Consider the following 22,324-nt stretch of genomic DNA (forward strand, 5'->3'; position numbering starts at 1 on the left):
CTTGCAATTTAAAAAGTTTTTAACAATACAGAAATTGGCACTAGGAGTGGGGTTGTTTCTAGGCAGTCAAAATCCCACAAACGTCCACAACAGAGACATAAAAGAGAGATTACGGAAACACAAAGCATTCAAGTAGAAAGGAACTCAAACATCATCTGACCTGACCATGTCATTTTATGGGCAAGTAAATAAATTTCCAAGGAATTAAATATATCAATATACTTTCAGTGAATGAGACTTTAAAGGATGGGTTATTATAACTCGACACCCTGAGCATTTGTAGGAGAGATAGCAATAGTTGTTGAAAACAACACTCAAAATAAATATAGTGTGTTTTATAGCTTTACTGATAGGAACTGGTCCCAGTTCATGGTGCAGCAGAATCACTTATTTTCCTTTAATATTCTTGGAGCACAAGAAATGCATGAGCCATTAAAGTAGGTAATGCAGAGCAGGGAACAAGATCAGCAAAGACTGTACCCTCAAAGAACTTTGTATCTAGTGCAGGAAGACAAAAAATTAATTCAGAGTTTTACGCAAATAAGTATTGTTGCTGTGATAATACATATTGCAAAGAGAAAGTCCAGGATTCTATGAGAGAATATAAGAGAGAGAACTGCCTTTATGTGGGGGATCCAAGGAAACTTCCGCAAAGAAAGGATATTTAAATCGAACCTGAAGGACAGTAGAATTTGCCAGGTGAATTTTTAGGGTAAATGATTCCAAGCATGTGCAAAGCCCCTTGATGGGAAAGAGCTTGGCTTCCTAAAGGAACAAAAAAACAAACATGCATTAGTGAACATTAGTGGAGTGAGAAAGAACTCAAATGCAGCCAGGGAGGTAGGTAGGAGGTAGATATACAGAGACTTTCTGAGCACTTTGGAAAGGAGCTTGGACGTTATTCTAGGAGCAAAGAGGGAAAATACTGAGAAGCTTTCCACAGGATGCGGGTGGGTTATGGTTTGGAGAGTTCCAGACTGAATTCAGAGCAATAAAAAAAGGCATTAGGACAACAATCCAGGTCAGAGAGAACAGAAATCCAGGAAGTTGCAGTTGGAGTAGAGACAACAATAAAAAAAGAGGAAGTTGACTCAGTGACTATTCTGGAGGTAGAAGCATACACCTTTTTTTGTACTAGTTTAGGTTGTTCGTACTATCACTTGCAATTGGAAGAGACGCACAAAAATCGGTTACCGTGAGTGGGGTGCTTCAGTGAGGACATGATGATTTAGTGATGAGGGAATTATGAAATCAGGGGGAGGGAAGAAACAAGAGTAACGAGCAGGTTTCTAGGATAAGGCTTGGGGGCAGGGGGTAGATGTTGGTGACATTGACAGACTTAGGGAATAATGAAGGTGGGGAAGGATGCGGGACATTATGACATCATGAACAAGGTTAGGAAGGCTACTTGTGAGTTATGTAAGAGCTAAAGGGTGTGATAGGAACCAAACAGAAACACAGTAGCTTTGGGAATGGTAAAAGCACTGATAGTGCAAGTCGCTCAGTCGTGTCCAACTCTTTGGGACACCGTGGACTGTAGGCCATGGAATTCTCCAGGCCAGAATACTGGAGTGGGTAGCCTATCCCTTCTCCAGCAGATCTTCTCGACCCAGGAATTGAACTAGGGTCTCCTGCATTGCAGGCGAAGCCAGAGATATTTAAGCTTTTCCACCCATGTTCCTCTAAAAAGACAAGAAAGGCAGAACTTCAGCATGTGGACCCTCTGGTGAGTAAACATCTAACCCCATGGGAGATTAATACATAAAAATGCCATTTTTTTGCAATCTGATACTTTTTTTTTTTTGATCAATCTGATATTCTTTAAAAATCCACCAGCCATTTGTCTACTGGAGGTAAGGGAGCCACAAAGAATTCTTGGAATTTTGAAATTTCGCGCTTCTGTGTTTGTTCCTCTCAACAATCTATGAGGAACCACTCTCCCTGTTCTAGTGAGTGGGAAGTTTGAAGCACCAAGACAGTCAAAAAGTTTGCCTGGGAACTTCCCTGGATGTCCAGTGGGTAGGACTCTGTGCTTTAAATGCAGCGGGCGCGGGTTCAATCCCTGGCTGAGGAACTGGGATCCTGGATGCCGCGTGGCTTGGACAAAACTAAGTTGTCTAGCTCACACACAGTCAAAAAATGACTGAACTAGGATTTAAACTCAATGTTGTCTAAATATAGAGCTTGACTCTCATATCTCACATAATTATTTGATGTAGGGTCCCAGTTATTCCAGAAAACCTTATCATATCCAGATACCTTAGCATTTTTAAACATTTTAAATATAAGGAGGAAACCCAGTAAATGAACAAAATACCTTCTGATTTTTAACAGTCTAAGGATTAGGGGAAGAAAAAAAACTTTATACAGACTCGAAACTCTTGGTATGTTATTTTTTCATTATGTTACTAGCTAATAAGTCAGATTCAGTTTTTGCTAAATAAAATGTAAGAACATGAGAACTAATTTCACATTTGCTGATTTTTCTTCATTGTATTATCAAACACCAAGCACCTTTAAAATCCAAATAACATAACTTCCAGTGTGATATTTTATAAACAAAGAAGATTTTTAATGATTTTTTTAAAAAGGTAAACTACATGCTAAACCAAATTTCTTTAATAGCTGAAAGGACTTAAGTATTACTGTTTAATATTATCTTACAAAAGAAAAGAAACACACTTCCAAAATAACACCAAAGACAAGACTTTTTTTAAAAAAAAGTTTTTAATGAAAAAAAGTAAAACAGGAAATGGCACTTAAAAATGACAAGATAGTAAGTAAATCATATCAGTCCTTTTAATTTGCTGTAATAATTCCTTTTCTTTGGAGTGTTCTGTATTATGCTCATTTTGTCCCAAAGAAAAATCACTAAAAATAGATTTTTCCAACATAAAAAATGCATTCAGGTTCTCCTTGGGAGCAATAAACAATGAGTGTACTTTTGAGTGACAACACAAACACGTAAAACTGATGAAGCAGAAATTGCACCTGATTCTTACATGTTCATGCATATGATGATACAAACACAAGTGCTTTTATCTTGAAGACTCAAGAGAATATTTCCAGTTTTGACCTGTGAAAATTTCTGTACTTGCCAGAGAAATCGCATTAGCTTTATTGGGTTGGCCAAAAAGTTTGTTCATGTGTGGGTGTTTTTTTTTTTTTTGGTAACCCAATAAATGCCAGCGCAAGCAACTATGAAATGATTTCACCTCAGGTGTCACTATAAATGATTCTTCAATTCACAGAGCACAATAAATGCTGGATCTTTCTTTAAAAAACATGTGAAGTGTGTGTGTGTGTACATATTGTGTAATTTTAAAAAATTTTTTGGAAAATTCTCACCATAAAGATTTGATTTTAGGATTAGAACTTAGTTCTGCCTGCACAGAGATTCCCCAAGTGCTGTGGCTCTGCCACTGATGCCAAGCATCTTGGTCCCACTGAGAGGCTAACACTGAAGACAGGAAGCGAAAGGCGAAAATGAAAAACAGGAAGATGAAAAAGGAGAGAAATGGAAAGACATAAAAACAATTGCTACCATACTAATAAATGAGGATATAATGATTTGTACTCTTATTACATTAAACGTAATTCTGAATTCAATCATGAAATCATGTTCATGTTGGTTTATCCAACACACGAGATTTATCCTTTTTGTATAAGTATTAAGAAGTACTATGTCTAATCCTAAGTTTGTATGTATGTTGTGCCATCTTCAGGGTGGGTTGGAATGATTACTCCATTATTAGATCACTATTTTGTGACTGTGAATAAGGTTTTGTATGGTTTGCTTGTTTTATAAACACCATAACTGCAATGAAATAAATACAAACCTCTACAAGTCCATATAAATATACATGTCAACAACAAATTCAGGAGAAGTCACAACCATTTGGAGTGGAAGCACTGAATATGGAATAGACATTTCAAATAAATAGTCAAGCTTGGAGCAATATATCCTAAATGCTAAATTGTTGTTTTGGAAGTTGAAAGAAAACTTAGATTTTCTAGCCAATTTTTCAAATATTGGAATTTCTAATGTAAGTCACAATTTTAGAGATTTATATTGGGAAAAGAAAAACTCAGCAAGAAAAATATGGTCAGAATTTCTAGTGATTTGCTATTGAAAGTCTCAAGATCCATGCACACAAAAATATTACATTTTGCTATGAGAAAGTGTTCTTGCATTCTCCAATGGTACTCTGTAGTCATGCATTAAGCAGAATTTTAAAGGAAACCAGGAAAAGACAGGACAAGATAGGAGGATAGAAGAAACCCAGTCTCAAGCTCATCCCACAGATGAGCAATGTGCTATATGGGGCAGTGTCACCTTTTGGCAGACTTCAGACCACAAGTTTCAGGATTCCGCTGTATAAAAATCTGTGGTTATCATATTTCAAAGGCGTTAATGTAGTAGTTTTATGGAAATTATCAAAAGCAGGGAAAATACTGCCACATGGGTAACATGCTAACTATAGAAAATAATTAGCACTTTTAGGCAGTGGAGATTGGAAGATCAGTTTTTCTAAATTCTCCACCAAACTCATCTAACATTTTTCAGAATACAGCAAAGGAATTCCAAAGCAGAAAACCACACTAAATTCTAAGGATTCATGGTCTCATAATGAATGCATCATTCTAGAATGTTCTAGAGTCTTATCACTGATCTTTGCTGGAAATCCTATTTTGTATCTTCAGACTAGAACTAATAATTGAGAGCTGCGAATAAACCTGGCTCTCATACAGGAAAACACATCGCTGTATTTCAGGTCTTTACAAGCAGATGTTTTTGTGGGGCTTGCCAAGAGAGGAAAGAAACTACTTCAGGTCTATGAGCCACCAACAAATCTGAATGACATCGGTGGGGGTTAGGGCCACACTGAACAAGCAGGAAGAAAACTTGAATGGAAGTCAGGGAATCATCTCACATCCTGGCTCTTTCACCAAAACTCCATTTGTGGGTATACAGGATACATTTTCCCCATCCAAAAGACAACCCAGAAATTCTCCCACAGGCTTTAGAAATCAAATAATGAATGATGTCACCTTTAGTGGTAAAATGAGGAAACATAAAATACAACAGCAAAGATAGAGTTTCACATCATAATGGTAATTTCCCTTAACATAACAAACCACAGGCCATCCAACTTGTCAAAAGGAAAGTATGGGTTATTACTCAACCATTTTAGATTTAAATTTGTTACTACTGTACACTGCTGCATACTACTGTTGATTGATCCTGATACAGTCTTTGGTGGTGCTGAGGTTTTTGTATTTTTTTTTCATGGTAAGACTTTCTCTGCTGTTATTAGAACCTATCACTCAGTCGTGTCTGACTCTTTGCGACCCCATGGACTGTAGCCTACCAGGATCCTCCATCCATGGGATTTTCCAGGCAAGCGGACTGGAGTGGGTTGCCATTTCCTTCTCCAAGGGATCTTCCCAACCCAGGGATGAAACCTGGGTCTCCCGCATTGCAGGCAGACGCTTTACCGTCTGAGCCACCAAGGAAGCCCTATGATATCCTACTGCCTTCCAATACATAGCATATCTATCATATTTGCATTACCAAAACAAAACATTTTCCTTTTAAACCTTCAGATAGCTGTCTATCTGTGATGAAAAATAAAAATTTTTGTTCCTCAAAATTTCTCTGTAAAACAGGATGTGTCTTATACATATCTGTGTGTCTTATAGAACAGTAATGATATTGGATATGTTTCCTTGTATTACAATGTCCTTATTTGCCCAGTGGAGATGATGCAGGTCCCTACCAAGTTCACTAGGCTGTTACAAACATCAAGGAGATCAATTATGCACACATTTGTAGAGATAAATAAAGCATTATGCAAAATGCCCTTATGCTAATAGCAGCTACTAGGGATTAAGTTAGATCCCTTTGGGTAAAGAATATAGAACTTCCTGTACTGTAGCTAGGTGATAAGACCTGCCTGGTTCCTTGGCTCACAGCCGAATAACCCTAGAGAAGGAAAAAAAAAACCAACTGAGATCTTTCTAAGGCTGGTAGGAAGATGAATTTCCTTGCCAAGAGAATCCACTGAACTGTTTATTTGTACATATTACATTCCAACTTGGCCTTTAATTTCCACCAATTGCCCAAGAGTTTAGAGAGACATGGCCACACCCACCAAAGTAAGAGATAAAATGCTTTTGTCTCCAGGTAACCACAAAATCACATCTCTGCTAAATAGACTGCTTAGGTTTCACACCACTACTGAATTTCTCCTTTCAGAAGCTGAATAGACATGTCTTATGATTGGGAAAAAGAGGCCTGGATAGGATCACGGACTCAATGGACAGGAGTTTGAGCAAACTCCGGCAGATAGTGAAGGGCAGGGAAGCCTGGCTTGCGCAGAGTTGGACATGGTTTGGCGACTAAACAACAACAAACAATTTTTCTTAAAAAAAAAACAAACAAACCCAGATATGCTTCACCCTTTATCACTGCCCAATTAGCTAAAATTTGAATGCTTTTCCCATATTATTTTTTAAGTAGAAAAGGACAGCTTTATTGCTTTGCCAGGCAAAGGGGGACATAGCTGGCTCCTGCCTGAAAAACTAAGTGCCTCAACCTTAAAGAAGGATGAGGGGTTTTATAACAATGGTTCAAGGGTGTGATCTCTGACAAGACTAGGGTGTGTGCACAGCTTGCACTCCCTTAATCTCATCTCAATCGGTCTCCTAATCTTGATGAGCTTCTGTGTCCCAGACAGATTTTAAATAAAGCCCTGTAAACATAATCATTTTGTCTAAATTTTTAGTCTCCTACATAAAAATCTCAGCATAGGGTTCAACTTTTACTTAGACTACCTGTTTTAGATGCATTACATGATGGAAAAGACAAGCAACAAATAAATACAGAAGTAGGGGAAAAAAGGCTAGATGAGACTACACTAAAAAAATCTTTTCCCTAGTTGATAGGATTATGGCTAATCTCATCTTGATTTTGGTCCACTGACCTATAGATCCTCTAAAATTTTTAAAAGTTTGTTTGCTTTATAATAAGCATGTATTGCTTTTGTAACAAGGGGTGGGGAGAACCAATTGCATAGAAAGAGTCTCAAGAAAATTGGATAAAATATACCACATCAGATGTCACCGCCATTGTCTGCAACACTTGGGAACTCGAAGGCTCAGAGAGTTCCTTTTCACAGCTAGCTCAACCTGCTTCAACAATGTTAAGTGAACAATGATACCATTAAAAAAAAAACACAAAAAACAGAGAGATAAATAGCATTTTAGGAAAAAAAACCTAAAGCATATTTCCTTTTAGGGGCAACTAATTTAGCAACATTTAACAAGGCTTTTAAAACTCAATTGTCATAGAGCACCATGAAATAGTCACATGAAAGAGATCCAGGCAGCTTGAAGATGAATATTTCCTCGTTCATGAGATGCCTAATTGACTTGTGACAACATGAAATACTCAGTGCATCTGGTTGGGGCCAACATGGATGATGACGTGTTTCTCATAGGCCCTTTTCATTGTTTTCTCAATTTGCTTCAGAAAAACTTGTGGAATTCGTCCACATAAAGTGTGCACAGTCTCCAAAAACTTCAGCTGAAGAGGGTAATACATGGATTGAAAGAGATTGTCTTGAAAGGGAAACTGAAAGATGAGTGGGGAAAAAAAAAGGAAAAGTTTATTTTAGTTACTGAAATGCCATTTAAAAAGGAAATAACTTACTGGGAAATGACACAGGGAATTACTGGAAACACGTAGTCACAGTTGGTGTTTTTAGATACAGTGGAAGGACCAAAGTTCAAACCCTGATTCAATCCTGTGCAACCCCAGGCCATCATTTACCCTTTTGGAGGCTCAGTGTCATTACTTTAAAAAAAAAAACAAAACACCAGATGATTTATTTGTGTTCTAAAAGCTCTTAAAACTTAAGAGTCAAGTATTGGGTTGGACAAAAAGTTCCTTCAGGCTTTTTCCATACCATCTTATGGAAAAGCCCAAAGGAACCTTCTGACCATCCCAATGTATTTCCCAGAACAGGATATTCTATATACCATACTTTTGCTGAGTAGATCAAGATTCAAGTATAAACAACAAGATCTTAACTATACAGCACAGGGAACTATATTCAAAATTTTGTGACAAACCATAATGGAAAAGAATAAGAAAAAAAAGCACATATGTATAACTGAATTACTTTGCTGTACAGAAGAAATGAACACAACATTATAATCAACTATACTTCAATAAAATTGGAAAAAAAGGTTGAAATAGATAATTGAAATCTACTACAATAAAACACTGAATCCTTCATATTTTTTGCCTCTATAGCAATCTTAATAGAGGAACTACAGTGATCTCGTGAAGTCCAGAGTTTAACAACTACTAGTGAAATGTATCATCAGTGAACTTTATTTTAGTAATTTAGGTACTGAATATTGGTTGTTGGTTTTATCCCACTTCATACTTTAAAAAGATTATCCTGCTTTCCTATGGAATATGCCTATATTCTCCCAAACAAATCTTTCAGACTACCTAATTATGAGCGTAAGTCAAAGTTTTATTACAATCTCAGCAAAAGGGAAAATGCCTCCCGTTAGGTCAAGTCAAAGATTCACTGTTGGCAAGGACATTTTAAACAAAAAGACTAGAGAAAGAAAAAAAAAAAAAAGGAAAACAAGAATGATGAAAAGTCAGATTATTGCCTGACAGCAGAGTGGGTTGGGTGTGTAGTTTCCCAAAACAAGTTCTAATCCATTAAAGTTCATCAGAAATATTGCTTAAGCGAGTTTATCAGAAATGTGATTTTCTTCCCAGAAGGAGGTTAAGGTTCAGTCCGAGACTATGTTTGGAACACTGTTTCTTTCACAGCACAATTTAGACCATTGATTGACTTTTTCTGGGGTTTCCCAGATGGCTCAGTGGTAAAAAATCTACCTGCAGATGGAGGCAATGCAGGAGATGCAGGACAAGCCTGTTCCATCTCTGGGTCGGGAACATCCCCTGGAGTAGGAAATGGCATCCCACTCCAGTATTCTTGCTGGGACAATTCCATGGACAGAGGAGCCTGTCGGGCTACAGCCCAAGGACTCACAAAGAGTCAGACACGCTGAACATGAACGAAAACTTCTTTTCACCACTGTCTCCCCCAGTGACAGGAAAAGAAGAGGTCAAAACAATGGATTCATCTCTGATTCCTCTCTTTCCCCACATCCTTCATCTAGTCCATCAGCAACTCTGTCTCCACAAACGTATCCGGAATCCGGCCCCTTCCTCCCATCGTCCCAATTCTGCACAAGTACCAGCCAGCCCCATCTCTCACCTGGATGGTTGTAATCAGCCTCATAAGTAACCTTTGTGTCTTCACTGTTGCAGCCCTTCCACCAGCAAACAAGCAGGTATTTTTAAAACATAAATCAGAGCACATCATTTTCTTGCAGGGGCTTCCCACTGCAATTAGAATAAGATTCAAACTGCTCTCTTTCCCCAAAGGTTCAGTGAGATCTGGAACTCTCTATGCTCATCTCTGCTCGCTCCCCTTTTCTGGTCATTCTGGTTACTGCAGCCTCTTCCCACACACTTATTCCTGCCTCAGGGACTTTTCCTGGGTTCTTTCTTCTACTTGGCAGGATCTCCCCCTAGATTTCCCCAGGGCTGCCTCCAAGGATCAAGGCTCAGGCTGAGGACTTGAGCTTGTGAATCCTCCTCTCCATCCAGGATGGCCGTTACCCTGCTCTGGCCACCTTTTAATCTCTCACTGTCTGAAAGGACTTTTATTATTTCTTGGTTTATATGAGTATTGTCTGGCTTCATCCACCCAGAATATATGGTTCATGAGAAGCAGGTTTTATCAGTCTTGGTCTTGTTGACTTCTGAGTTTCCTAGAACCTAGACTGTTCCTACATTAAATAGGCTCTTCACAGATGATTGTTGAAAAAATTACTGGCAGAATGTCTGCTTAGTACGTAACTTTCCTTGGGTCATAGTGCGAGCAGATCATACTTCCCCTTCACAGAAACATACACGCAGGGTTAGGGTGTGTGAACATGAGTTGGGGGGAGAAAGGGGGAAGAGTCTGGGATGGGAGAAGAGGAGGGAAAGAAAGAGAAGGGAAGGAAAGAAGGAAGAGGGAGGAGAGGGGAATATTTTCAGAGAAGAAGAAAGAAAGGAAAAAACACAGTGAGAGGTAAGAAAAAAAAAGTGTGAACCTGTTATCATGCAAACAACTTCTACTAACTGTTGAGCACAACTCTACATCAGGCACTGTACTGAAAAGTGTAAACACCATCATTATGTTGAATTCCAACAACACCTTTTAGAAAATATTATCTCCATTTCACAGATGAGGAAACTGAGGCCCAGTAAGGCAAGAAGAGGCTTCCCTGGTGGCTGAGTGGTAAAGAATCTGCCTGCCAACACAGGAGATGTGGGTTTGATCCTTGGTCCAGGAAGACTCTCCTGGAGAAGGAAATGGCAACGCACTCAAGTATTCTTGCCTGGAGAATCCCATAGTCTAGAGTACTATAGTCCATCGGGTCGGAAAGGGTTGGACCTGACTTACAGACTGAACAATAACAACAAAAGGCAGAAACAGAGAGCTAGTAGCTAATCACCAGAAAGTGATAATATTGGGATCTGAACCCAGGTCTATTGATGCCCAAAGCCAAGCCCTGACCGGATTGCACTGTAGGGCACAGTGATTGAGTGAAGAAATGTGTCTTGTATGATGAAGTCTGTCCATATTTACTCGAGTTTCAGGATGCGGTTAGTGACAGTCCTGATTGAAATGAATGAGAATTGGAGAATTGTCTTTTTAGGCCCAACTGAGGAAAATCAGCTAGTGTATTAGCCAGGATCCTTTATGAAACATTTATCTGGCCTGTTTTCTGATCCACCCAGAAAACAAACAAGACAGATTGTAATTCTAGAAGCACAGTTGCTCAATCCCAGATCAGGGCTGACAGATCACAGAACAACTGGAAGGCGTGGTTCTGATGTCCACGTCTGCGGCAGCCTTCTTTAGCTTGCATGTGCACTCTTGAATGGGTTTGCACCTAGAGTCCAGTGTCTGAATACCTAAATGTGATATCACTAAGTACAGAACACATTTTCTATGTAATTAAATCAGCAGGAACCTGGGGAAGAAAGAAGTATTAGCTTATAGGTACATGAAATATTTTTCCTCCACAGAAAGACAATTGTGGGATTCTAGAATTGGAATTCTCTGGGATTCTCTTTGCGTGCATGCGTGTTAAATGGTTTCAGTTGTGTCTGACTCTTTGTGACCCTATGGACTGTAGCCCACGAGGCTCCTCTGTCCATGGGATTCTCCAGACAAAGATACTGGAGTGGGTTGCCATGCCCTCCTCCAGGGGATCTTCCTGACCCAGGGATTGAATCAGTGTTCTCTTATGTCTTTCTTATTGGCAGCTTTGCAAAATGCATATTTTCACACATGCAAAAATGTATGAAATATTACTATATTGCAGGGTTCACTCCCACTTCACCCCTACTAAAGCCTGTTCACGAATCATGAGGGTTCTTGGGATACTCAAGAAAAAACCCTCTAATAAAATCTACATGCTATATGTCAAGGGTTGGCAATTTTTTGCTATAAAGGCTAGACAGGAAATATTTCAGATTCTGTGGGTCATACAGTCTATCACAGTGACTCATCTCTGCTTCTGCAGCATAAAAGTGGCCACAGATAATACATACATGAATGGTTGTCACTATGCCCCAACACGACTCTATTTATGAATGAAGAAATTTGAATTTCATAAAACTTTCTTATGTCACAAATTATTCTTCTGTTCATTTCCCCCCACCTCTTTAAGAAACCATTCTTAGCCCACATGTCTTACAAAAACCGACCAGATTTGGACCAATACTTGGCCCAAGTTGGATGACCCCTATAGTCCTGTTTTTGGGAATGAAAGTTTCAAAAGAGAAATCTCTGAAAGTAGCTGTTGCTGGTTTTCCCCTAGCAACCTCAAGGTGAAAGGCAATGTGGAAAGCGGCATTTCCAAAGTGTGTGAGTCATAGCAGGCAGGACTTGACTGTTACTTCGGTTTGGCTCCTTGCCTAACTGACCAACTTGACACTTGTTCATTCAACAGGCTGGAGCTGGCAACCAGGCAACATGCGTAGCTTGAGTTGAATAATATAATTTTATTTTTATTGTATTAATATTGTGTTTACCCTAACCTATGATCCTTTATTATGGCAAATGGCACAGGGTTTCTCTTTCTGATAGGACATTTCCACCTTCAGCAAACTTATTTCAGGGAAAAAAATAAGTGACCTACTTGGAAATAGTAAGTCAAGAGTGAATAAGGTACAGTATCAGGTAGTAAGAGGTGTAATGTAACTGATGTTGGGGAAAATTGGTGTAATTCAATGCTTCTGAGGAATTATTTGACCTTCAAAGAGATGGGTGACCAAAGTGCACACACTGCATCACACTGATGAGCAGGTGCCTGCTGAATGGGGACGAGAACGCACTTACATCTCGAATCGCCTCATAGAGTGCTTTGAAAGTTGGCTGCTTCTCGTCATGGTAGACACCTCGATTCCCATGCAGGACAGATACACCTTCCCGCTCTGCCTCTCTGCAATTGCTTCCATACATGCAGTGATCAGGACGGTAGTTCCACTGGCAGGGGAACACGTAGAGACACTCTGGTGGCAACAAGAGAAAGACACAATCAGTGCCAGTGATGAAACCAACATTTCCATAAACTGCACACCACATGGGATTTCAAAGCATGTGAGTGATTTGTGACTTGTAGCCCAGGTTTTGCCATGTTTGTTAATAGTCTGAGTTCAGGAATTGAAGGATCATGCATCAGCGATGTTGGAGACCTTACCCCAAAGAGAGGGGTAATATAGCATCTTGGACAAGAAGTCAAACAATGGCAGCAGACAGCTTGAGACAGAATCCCAACTCTGTGGATCAAAAACGGTGCAACCTAGGTCCAATGACTTAATCGCCCTGTGTTTCAGTTTCCTTATCCACAAGATGGATGTAATAGAATTGTTCCGTTATTGATGATTCCGTTTTTTAAAAGCTCGTGTAAAAGGCATAGTAGAGGGCCAAGCACTCAGCTGTGGCCCACAGTGTTAGCAGTTACAATCAACTCTTTGGAAAGGTTTTGTGAAATGGACCAACCTGAAAAATTAGAGTCAAGAGTGAAGCAAAGGTTCCTCTTCAGATTAAAAAGCAATCAAGCAACAGAAACAAAACGAAGGAAAACAAACAAAATACTACAATAACAAAAAACAAAAACAAAACCCCAAAAAACAAAAAACAACCCACCCAAAAAAAAAAAGCAAAATAAAAAGTTCCCCACTCCCCAAAAAAGAAGTCCCCATGCCCCAGTGACTATGTACACTGTGGGTGAGCATGTCCACATGTATACCTGTGTCTGCATCTCTAATTCACAGGTTCTTAGCCAGGGGTGATGCTATTCCAGTCTCTTAGGGCCATCTGGCAGTGTTTGGAGGGAGACATTGATCGTCACATGTGAGGCTTCTATTGGTGTCTAGTGGGTAGAGACTAGGGATGCTGTAAACATCCTCAATGAACAACACAGCCCCCACCACAGTAGTAATGCCAAGGTCAAGAAACTCAGCTCTAATCCTGTTGGACTCGGTAAATTTCCTCTTGGTGACCAGGATTATAAAATTAGCAAAACGTTCATAACATTCAAAATGTTCAAGCTTCCTGGCTCCTCCTTCCTGTGCCTTTAAGGGCTGGGCCTAGAGAAGGATGGATCAAAGTTCTCTGCAAACATGCATCACTCACCATGAGAAAGACCTTGAGTGAGAAAACAGAAGGCTTGGAGTAAATCAATCACCCATGTCAGAAAAGCATTATAAAGATGTGTTGTTGGTTCGGTTGATGGTATTTCCTTCTTATGGAAAGGACTGCTGCTTAGAGGTTATTTACAGAAAGCATCAACATGGAAAGCAAAGAATGAAAACATCACTAGACATCCCCTCTGGCAGACGGTGTGTAGTATTTCCACCACTCAGAATTTACAGGCCACTGTGGGATTCCCTGGCAGTCCAGTGTTTAGGACTTGGAACTTGCACTGCCAAGGGTGCAGGTTTAATCCCTGGTCGGGGAACTAAGATCCTGCAAGCCGCATGGGGCAGCCAAAAAGCAAAACAAAATGAGAAACTTACAGACCACTGTGAAACCGAAGCACCTTCTAATCCCTAATTGTTCACAAAACACTGCGAGATTTTCCTTTTCTTGGGAGAACTCCATTCTACCATGCTTCTTCTCTTACTTGCATTCACCTCCATCGTGCACATACGTAATCCACACCTGGGGGAAAGTGGTACTCACCCTGAAATCATACTATCAGGACGTGAATCCCAATTCCTTTATTAGCTGTGTGACTTCCCTGTACTTCAGTGCAGAGGGTGGATGTGAGGATGGTGGGAGTGAAAATATCTAAATATACTTTTGTGCTTCTGAACTGCAGCCTGACGCCAGCACAATAGCTGCCCCTTTTAACCCAAAGAGTCACTTCACTCCTTTCTGATACCTCCCTGGTCTTTTGGATTTGCAGCCCCTGCTTAAGCACCTGCCAATAATCTCTGCTGAATGTACTGCCCTAGACCCTATCTCTGATTTGGTAAACACATGGATTGACTGAATCAACACATATTTATTGAAAGCTTGCTATATGTACAGGTCTTGCCTTCATGGAGTTTAAGGTTGGTGATGAAGGTTTTTGCCTCCTCCTAAGTAGTGAAAGGACTCTACTACACACACACACACACACACACACACACACACACAACCCCCCAAACAAACAAAAATCCCCAAATTTTTCCTCTCTTTGCAGCCTTAGAAGACCAAGCCCATTTAGGGCATTGTTCAAAGGCAAAACACAAACACACAGAGGCTAAACAATATGTTATTAAATAACCAATGAATCACTGAAGAAATTAAGGAGGAAATTAAAAAAATACCAAGAGACAAATGACAACAAAAACACAACAATCCAAAACCTATGAGACACAGCAAAAGCAGTTCTGAGATGGAAGTTCATAGTAATATAATCTTACCTCAACAAACAATAAAAATGTCAAATAAATGACTTAATCTTACACCTAAAGCAACTAGAGAAAGAAGAACAAACAAAGCCCAAACTTAGTAGAAGGAAAGGAATCATAAAGATCAGAGAAGAAATAAATGAAGTAGAGATGAAGAAAACAATAGCAGAGACCAGTAAGACTATAAGTAGGTTCTCCGAGAAGATAAAAAAAAAAATTGATAAACCCTAAGCCAGATTCATCAAGAAAAAAAGGGAGAGGATTCAAATCAATAAAATTAGAAATGAAAAAGGAGACGTTGCAATGAACACCACAGGAATACAAAGGATCATAAGCAACTACTATGAGCAACTATATGTCAATAAAATGGACAACCTAGAAGAAATGGAGAAATTCTCAGAAAGGTACAACCTCCTAGGACTGAACCACAAAGAAATAGAAAATATGAACAGACCAATCACAAGTACTGAAATGGAAACTGTGATTAACAATCTTCCAACAGAGTCCAGGACCAGATGGCTTCACAGGCGAATTCTATTAAACATTTAGTGAAGAATTAACATCTACCCTTCTGAAAATTCCAAAAGGATTTGAAACGAGATAGATTCTTACATTCAGTAGGTTCAAAATTGAGTTCTACTATCTTCTGGCTCTAAAACCTTAGGTGATTCGCTGAAAAACTTGACTTCAGTTTAGGAGCACTTGTTGTTGTTTAGTTGCTAAGTTGTGTCTGACTCTTTTGCAACCTCAGGGACTGTAGCCCTCCAAACTCCTCTGTCCATGGGATTTCCCAGACAAGGATACTAAAGTGGGTTGCCATATCCTTCTCCAGGGGATCTTCCCCACCCAGGGACTGGACCCTCGTCTCCTGCATTGGCAGGCAGATGCTTTACCACTGAGCCACCACAGAAGCCCTTATTGTGTCAGTCACGACCTAACAGCAGAGAGGCTGACAGCATGTTCTGGAGTCAATCTGTTGAGACTGAATACAGCACTCTGCCATGAGTTGCATGAACTCAAGCAAATTACACAATTTTTTCTGGGCCTCAGCTTCATCATCTGTAACAGGGGGAAGAACTGTAAATATCACTGGGAGGATTTGAGGGAGTATTAAATGAGTTCATGTCTAGAAGTACATGGAACAGTGCTCAGCACATAGGAGGCACACCATATATGTAAGCTGCAATCATTACTATTAACACTGTTATTGCCATAACAAGTACTACCGCATTAAGCTGTTAGAAGGATAAAATAAGATAACTTACATGGAACGAGGCTAGCATAGTTCCTGACTCATAGTACATGGGTGGTAAATGTTTTATACAGCAATTGTCTCTAGACCTGCAGGTGGCCAGGCTTTCTTAACCTTTTAGGAGTCACAGACCTCTCTGGGAATCTCATGAAGGCTTTAGATTCTGCCTTTACAAAAACATATGAAGAATATTTGCTTACAAGTTTAGGGTTGTGTAGATCTCCTAAAGACCAGCTAAGAATCCCAGCTATTGAAAGCCACATGTGAAATTTGGTCCAGACAGAATTCAATTAACCTGTTTACCTTCCCTTCAGAATGTTCCAGGGAAAGAAATGCAAAACACATTGAGAATAGAACTGAAACAAGTATTTGTTCACCACAATGCAAGGCACTGGTGTCACTGAGTGATAAGGCGCTGCCTCTGCCCTTGGGGAATTTATACTCTTGTAAGGAAGATAGTATAGAAATGAACACGTTTTATCAGAGTTCATAGAAAGGAAAGCATTTCAGTAAAGCTTTATTTAAACTCAGACGTATAGTAAGGATAGGATTCTGACATAAATAGAAGCCTGGAAGAGCTTTTAAGGAGGAGAAAATAGCCTGATGATGGTGAAGAGGTTGGAAATCAGAGTGTGTTTTAGAAAAGATAAGGCATTTAATTTTTCAGAGCAACTCGATTTCTGCAGAAGGGTAAGCTAATGGTAGGAAAGTTGTCATATAAATAGACTTCTTTGACCTAAGATATTCAAGAAATATACATCTATGTATTAGGTTGCAAGTAACTAACTATGATTCTAACTTGTGAGGCAAAATAATTTTTTTTCCTTTGGAAAGAGAGGAGATAGCTCATAAAAAAAAAACAGAAAAAAATGGGTTTCCCTGGTGTCTCAGATGGTAAAGAATTCACCTGCAATGCAGGAGACCTGGGTTCGATCCCTGGGTTGGGAAGATCCCTTGGAGGAGGGTGTGGCAACCCACTCCAGTATTCTTGCCTGGAGAATCACCGTGGACAGAGGAGCCTGGTGGGCTACATTCCATGGGGTCGCACAGGGTGGACACGACTGAGCGATTAAGCACATACAGCACAGCTCATAAAATCAGAGAGAAAGCTGAACCGGGGCAGGAAGTGGGGCAGCTCCCGGGATCCAGGACTAACGTCAACTTCTCAGCACTGCTGTCAGGATGAACCAGCCTTGCCTACTTTCTGCTCTTGGATTCCCAGACTCAGGTTCCCAGGAGATGGTCTGATGGTTTAGTGCAAGTTAAGGGCAGGCAGGGCTCTAAGACTGCATGGGATGGGGAAGGAGTTCCCTGAGAAATTCCCCTGAGAAAACTGGGTGCTGTTAGTAAAAGTAAGGGCAATCAAGAGTGCACAGGCAAAAATAACAGATGTGCAGCCTGGGTGGGAGGGGAGTTTGGGGGAGAATGGATACATGTATAAGTATGGCTGAGTCCCTTAGCTATTCACTTAAAGCAATCACAATATTATTAATCAACTACGCGTGCAAAGTCACTTCAGTCATGTCCAACTCTTTTGTGACTCTGTGGACTGTAGACCACTGGGGTCCTCTGTCCATGGGATTCTCCAGGCAAGAGTAGTGGAGTGGGCTGCCATGACCTCCTCCAGGGGATGTTTCTGACCCAGGGATCAAACCAGTGTTTCTTACGTCTCCTGCATTGGCAGGTGGGTTCTTTACCATTAGCATTACCTGAGAAGCCCATAATCAGCTATATCACAATATAAAATAAAAAGTTAAAAAAAAAAAGAGATGTGCTTTTTTATTCACAGATACATTTGATGTGGGTTACACTGTGAAACCTCCAAGTAGTTAATGTGAGAAGGAGGAGGAGAGGGGCTACCCCAGCATCCTGGGGTGGGTTGAAGTTGGTAAACTTCTAAGATCAGCTGATGAACATGTCGTATGGATTACTCATGGTAATTTGGCACATAATCAATAACTATTCTGAAATGAATCTAGTGTAAGCAAGATTATCACAGCTGTCAAAACCTAATGTTTAAAAAATGGCAGCACCATGAAATGTGCAAGTTATTTTTTTCCACTGTTGAGGAAATAATACAGTGAATGGTTTTTAAATTCCAAATCCCCAATGCTTTAGACTCCTGCAATTTATTTAAAAAAAATTTCCAGCCAATCTCTCTGGGTCTTTGCTATTTTTCCTCTCCATTTTATATAGACAAAGTAGGTCATTAATTGATTATTTATGAGATTAAAATACCTTAGTGATCTCTTCAGGAGTCTATATTTATTTCCACAGCCTTCTAACTATTTACAAAGGACTATGTGAATTGATTGCTCCTTAAACTTCTGATCATTTCCTACTCTTGGAGTCTCTAAATTGATCGAAAAGTTTGATCATTTTTAACTTCCCGGTGAAATAAGCTTGCTACTTACTTACTATATTCTATCAACAAATCGGAGGCTGTTTGCACTCCTCCGAGCGATTTGTTTGTTGTTTTGTTTTTTAATGTCTTATTCTGAAACTAAGCTTCCCCAGCCTCCTCTTCTTCCTTCTTCCAAAAGGCACCTTGTTCGAGAAAAGGGCAATTCACTCCTCCATGAAGTCACCTTTGATCACACTGTCTGAAGAAGCAACCCTTTCTCCCCAGGCCTGACAGTGGCTCGCTCAACCCCACACTTGTTTCCTTCACAGTACTGATCACAATTGGTGATTCTGAATGACCTGTTTCTATTCTCTACAAGTCGATCTCTCCCAGTAAAAGGTAGGTTTGGTAAAAGGAGGAACTCTGACTCCTCTGTTTGCTGCCATGCGCCCACTGCCTAGCCCTGGGGCTGGCACCCAGTAGGTGCTCAAAAGATAGCTGCTGAATGGGAGAACAAAAGCTTATACCTTCCTCTAGCCTCTGTATCTCTCCCCTTTCTCTGCTTTCTTCCTCTCCTTTCTCTCCCCACCATCCCTTCCTCTCACATTCCTGGCTATGCTCTTTCTTTTTGATTTCCTTCCCTCTTTTGCGGCAGTCTATTAATCCCATTCCTCCAGCCAGTCAATACACCTCTGAAGACCAACTCCATCTGGTCTTCAATGCGCCACTTAAGGTGCTAAGACTCGCACTACATTCACTTGAGGAAGACTAAGTAGACACAACTCTTTCTCACAAGGACCCAACAATCTTCATTCTTGCACTTCAGATCAGAGTTCATGAACTTCCCAGACAATGATCTGTTATCAGTTTCCAGGACAGGCCTAAAACCAAATAACTGGGCCTGTTCACCCCTAAACACCCTCATAATTGCCAACTGCTGGGTGTTTTTGGTGGGTGAGTAAATAGTGTGGTTGTCCGCCAGGTGCAAAACTCCAGTGACCCAGACAGGATGAGAGAAAAGGCCTGACTGGGCCTCTGAAGAAGCTTGTTCCATGTGACACTGTGTCTTGCTCCCTGTGGCCCCAGAAACTCCTCCTGACTCCTTTGTATCAGATTCAACTCATGGACGATCTACGTATATATTCCCCTTGTGTTTCAGCTCTTCTCTCTCTTCCTGGACAGAACCCTACCACTTCTACTGTGGTTGGATGTCCTGCCTCGTCATCTGTACTTAGCTGGTTTCATTTCCTTTCCTGCCCACACACACATTTTTAGAAACTGTTTCTGAAGAAGGGACAGATCCAGGTAGTCATGTTTGACAGAGGAAAAAGGCACGTGATCTTGTTCCTCTGGCCCCTCATGACTGGAACAAGGGCAGTCTCCTCACCCAAAAAAATAAAACTGGTTTAGAGCTAGCTGGCTGGGAGTGAGTTGATAGGCTGGACCAGAACAATCTCCCTCTCTGTCTTTCTCTCCTTCCAGAATCTAAGAAATAAAAAAGAAAAAAAAAAAACAAAACCTATCATCATTGGTATAGACTTGTAAGGTTCTGTTGACGTGATGTTGGGCCATGTACAAGCAAAGAATATTGCTGGAGAGATGGAATGGAATCAGATGAGCAGAAGCAATAAGGCAGATACCATGAGGCCTCTGAGGGATGAAGAAATCAGCTTTGGTCCTGAGCAGCTGCCCAGAGATGGTTCTCAAGAGGCCTGGTATGATCTGACCCATGTGTTCATGGGACTGGCACCTAGACCCCTACTTAGTTGGTCTGAGTAGAATTTTATTCCCTGAAACCTAAGTATATGTGAATCTAAGCACATCTTTCTAAATCGGGTTCTCTATGAGCCCTTGTCAAATTTACCCTTCCTACAGAACTCTGCTCTTGACTCAAATTCACCTATAAAGATGTGAGTTCATCTTCCATTTCTTGATGAAACTGCCTCGGCTCACTGCCAGGAAAAGTCCTTTGGGATGAGTTACCTGTGTGTCTCTCATGGGCTTCAGCTGTCACCTCGTGAGTCAGTCCAGTACTCAGCATGACAATTACACACCCACAGGCATTTACTATCTAACTATAGCAAGAGTTTCACATTTTTAAGCTAATGACTTGTAAGTTTTAGCGATATGATTGGCTACAGGAAGCTATAAGAATGAAAGTATTCTAGATTTGGGCTCAGGTTTTGTGTCTATCGCTTCACCCATGGCCACCCAGAGAATCATAACAATAAGCATGTTTATTTCCTGAGTCATGGCCAATTTTCTCTTCCTCTCTCCTTTCCAGGGATAAAGGTAACACCTTTTTTTTCCTCCTCAAATACTGTTTGTTTTGGTTTATAGAAAGTGCTCCCAATCAATATAAACAAAGAAAAACCTTTAATATGATGGATATCACTGGATTTCAGGCCAAAGAGCTCATGTTTGATAAAGGATCTGAATAAAGCATGAAAGATCAAAGGCAGGCCATACAAAGAACGCTCAAAGAGACACCTAATACTTACTGACCTAAAGTGAGGAAACTCCGTTATTTACTTGCTACTGCTCAGACTCAGGATTCAGAACAACTTCCTAATTATTTTATAAAATCCTTGTACTCAATGGATCTAAGATGGGCAGTGGGGCGCCATTAAATTCAGCTGGTTTTTAGATTAATTAAAGACAAGGGTCTCAGTCTAATGGCAGAACTGCTTGTGACCACCTTTGAGTATTATTTACTCGTTGATCATGTCCTCAAATACTCTGCAACAGGCTAAGAGGATTTCTGGGGAGGCAATTGAGCAGATCTTTTGAATTCCTCAGTTTGGGAATATGGACAGATAGGCTATAGAAGAGTGTTTAAGCCACACAACAGAGAGGGAAAATGCAATAAAGCAGTGTTCCCCAACCTTTTTGGCACCAGAGACCAGTTTTGTGGAAGACAATTTTTCCATGGACCAGGCTTGCGGGGGTGTGGTTTGGGGATGATTTAAGCACATTACATTTATTGTGCACTTTATTTCCATTATTATTACATCAGCTCCACCTGAGAACATCAGGCAATAGATCCTGGAGACTGGGGACCCCTGAAATAAAGGATAAAATAATGCAGGAGAGAGACACATTTGGGGAAAACTGCACAGCTCTTTAGACACCCCCCTCAACTAGGAGACCCCCCCCCCCCACCCAAAGACATGGGGCTGGAGTTGGAAACGCCTGGGCTTGTACCCCTGCTCTGGCACTCATTAGCTATGCCACAAATTATTTAACTCTCTTTCATTTTGTACATTTGTAAAATGGGGATTCTATCAGAGTTCCTATGAAAATTAAATGCTCAGAACAACACCTGACACTCGGTAAATAATCAACATCAGTCACTATTCCTTAGCTTCAGGCTCCTGGCCAACAGGCTGCCAACATCTGTTTCCTCCCCCGCGGGAATCTGGAAGTGGAATAAAGTTAGTCTTTCCTTGTGGCTGGACCTGGAGTGTGAAACTGTGGTATTGTGCTGTGAGCACAGAATGAGAACCTTCAAAGTGAGGAATGCACACCCTCAGTGGGAGAAGGAAAAGCCTAGCCTGGGCTGCTCAGCCTTTTCCCTTGCCTGTTTCAGGTCTTCCTGCTCTAGATTTCTACAGGACAGCAGTTTGCTTATTAAAAAAAAAGTATCCTTTGTGTCTACACTAACTCC

At 40.5% G+C, this 22,324-nt stretch overlaps 1 protein-coding gene across 2 annotated transcripts in view; it reads right to left on the reverse strand.

The window, feature by feature from the left end:
• Positions 1-2,708: 2,708 nt before the first annotated feature.
• Positions 2,709-22,324, reverse strand: part of GXYLT2 (glucoside xylosyltransferase 2) — a 79,555-nt gene continuing 59,939 nt past the window's right edge. For both annotated transcript variants that reach the window (XM_043886522.1, XM_043886523.1), the window contains exons 6-7: positions 12,498-12,670; positions 2,709-7,636 (exon numbers count right to left, since the gene is read on the reverse strand). In XM_043886522.1, the coding sequence (XP_043742457.1) occupies positions 7,454-7,636; positions 12,498-12,670 (356 nt within the window). In that variant the 3' untranslated portion in view covers positions 2,709-7,453. The remainder of the gene's footprint in view (positions 7,637-12,497; positions 12,671-22,324) is intronic.

The sequence above is a fragment of the Cervus elaphus genome, chromosome 24 (genome assembly GCF_910594005.1).
Source record: "Cervus elaphus chromosome 24, mCerEla1.1, whole genome shotgun sequence".
Taxonomy (NCBI): Eukaryota; Metazoa; Chordata; class Mammalia; order Artiodactyla; family Cervidae; genus Cervus; species Cervus elaphus.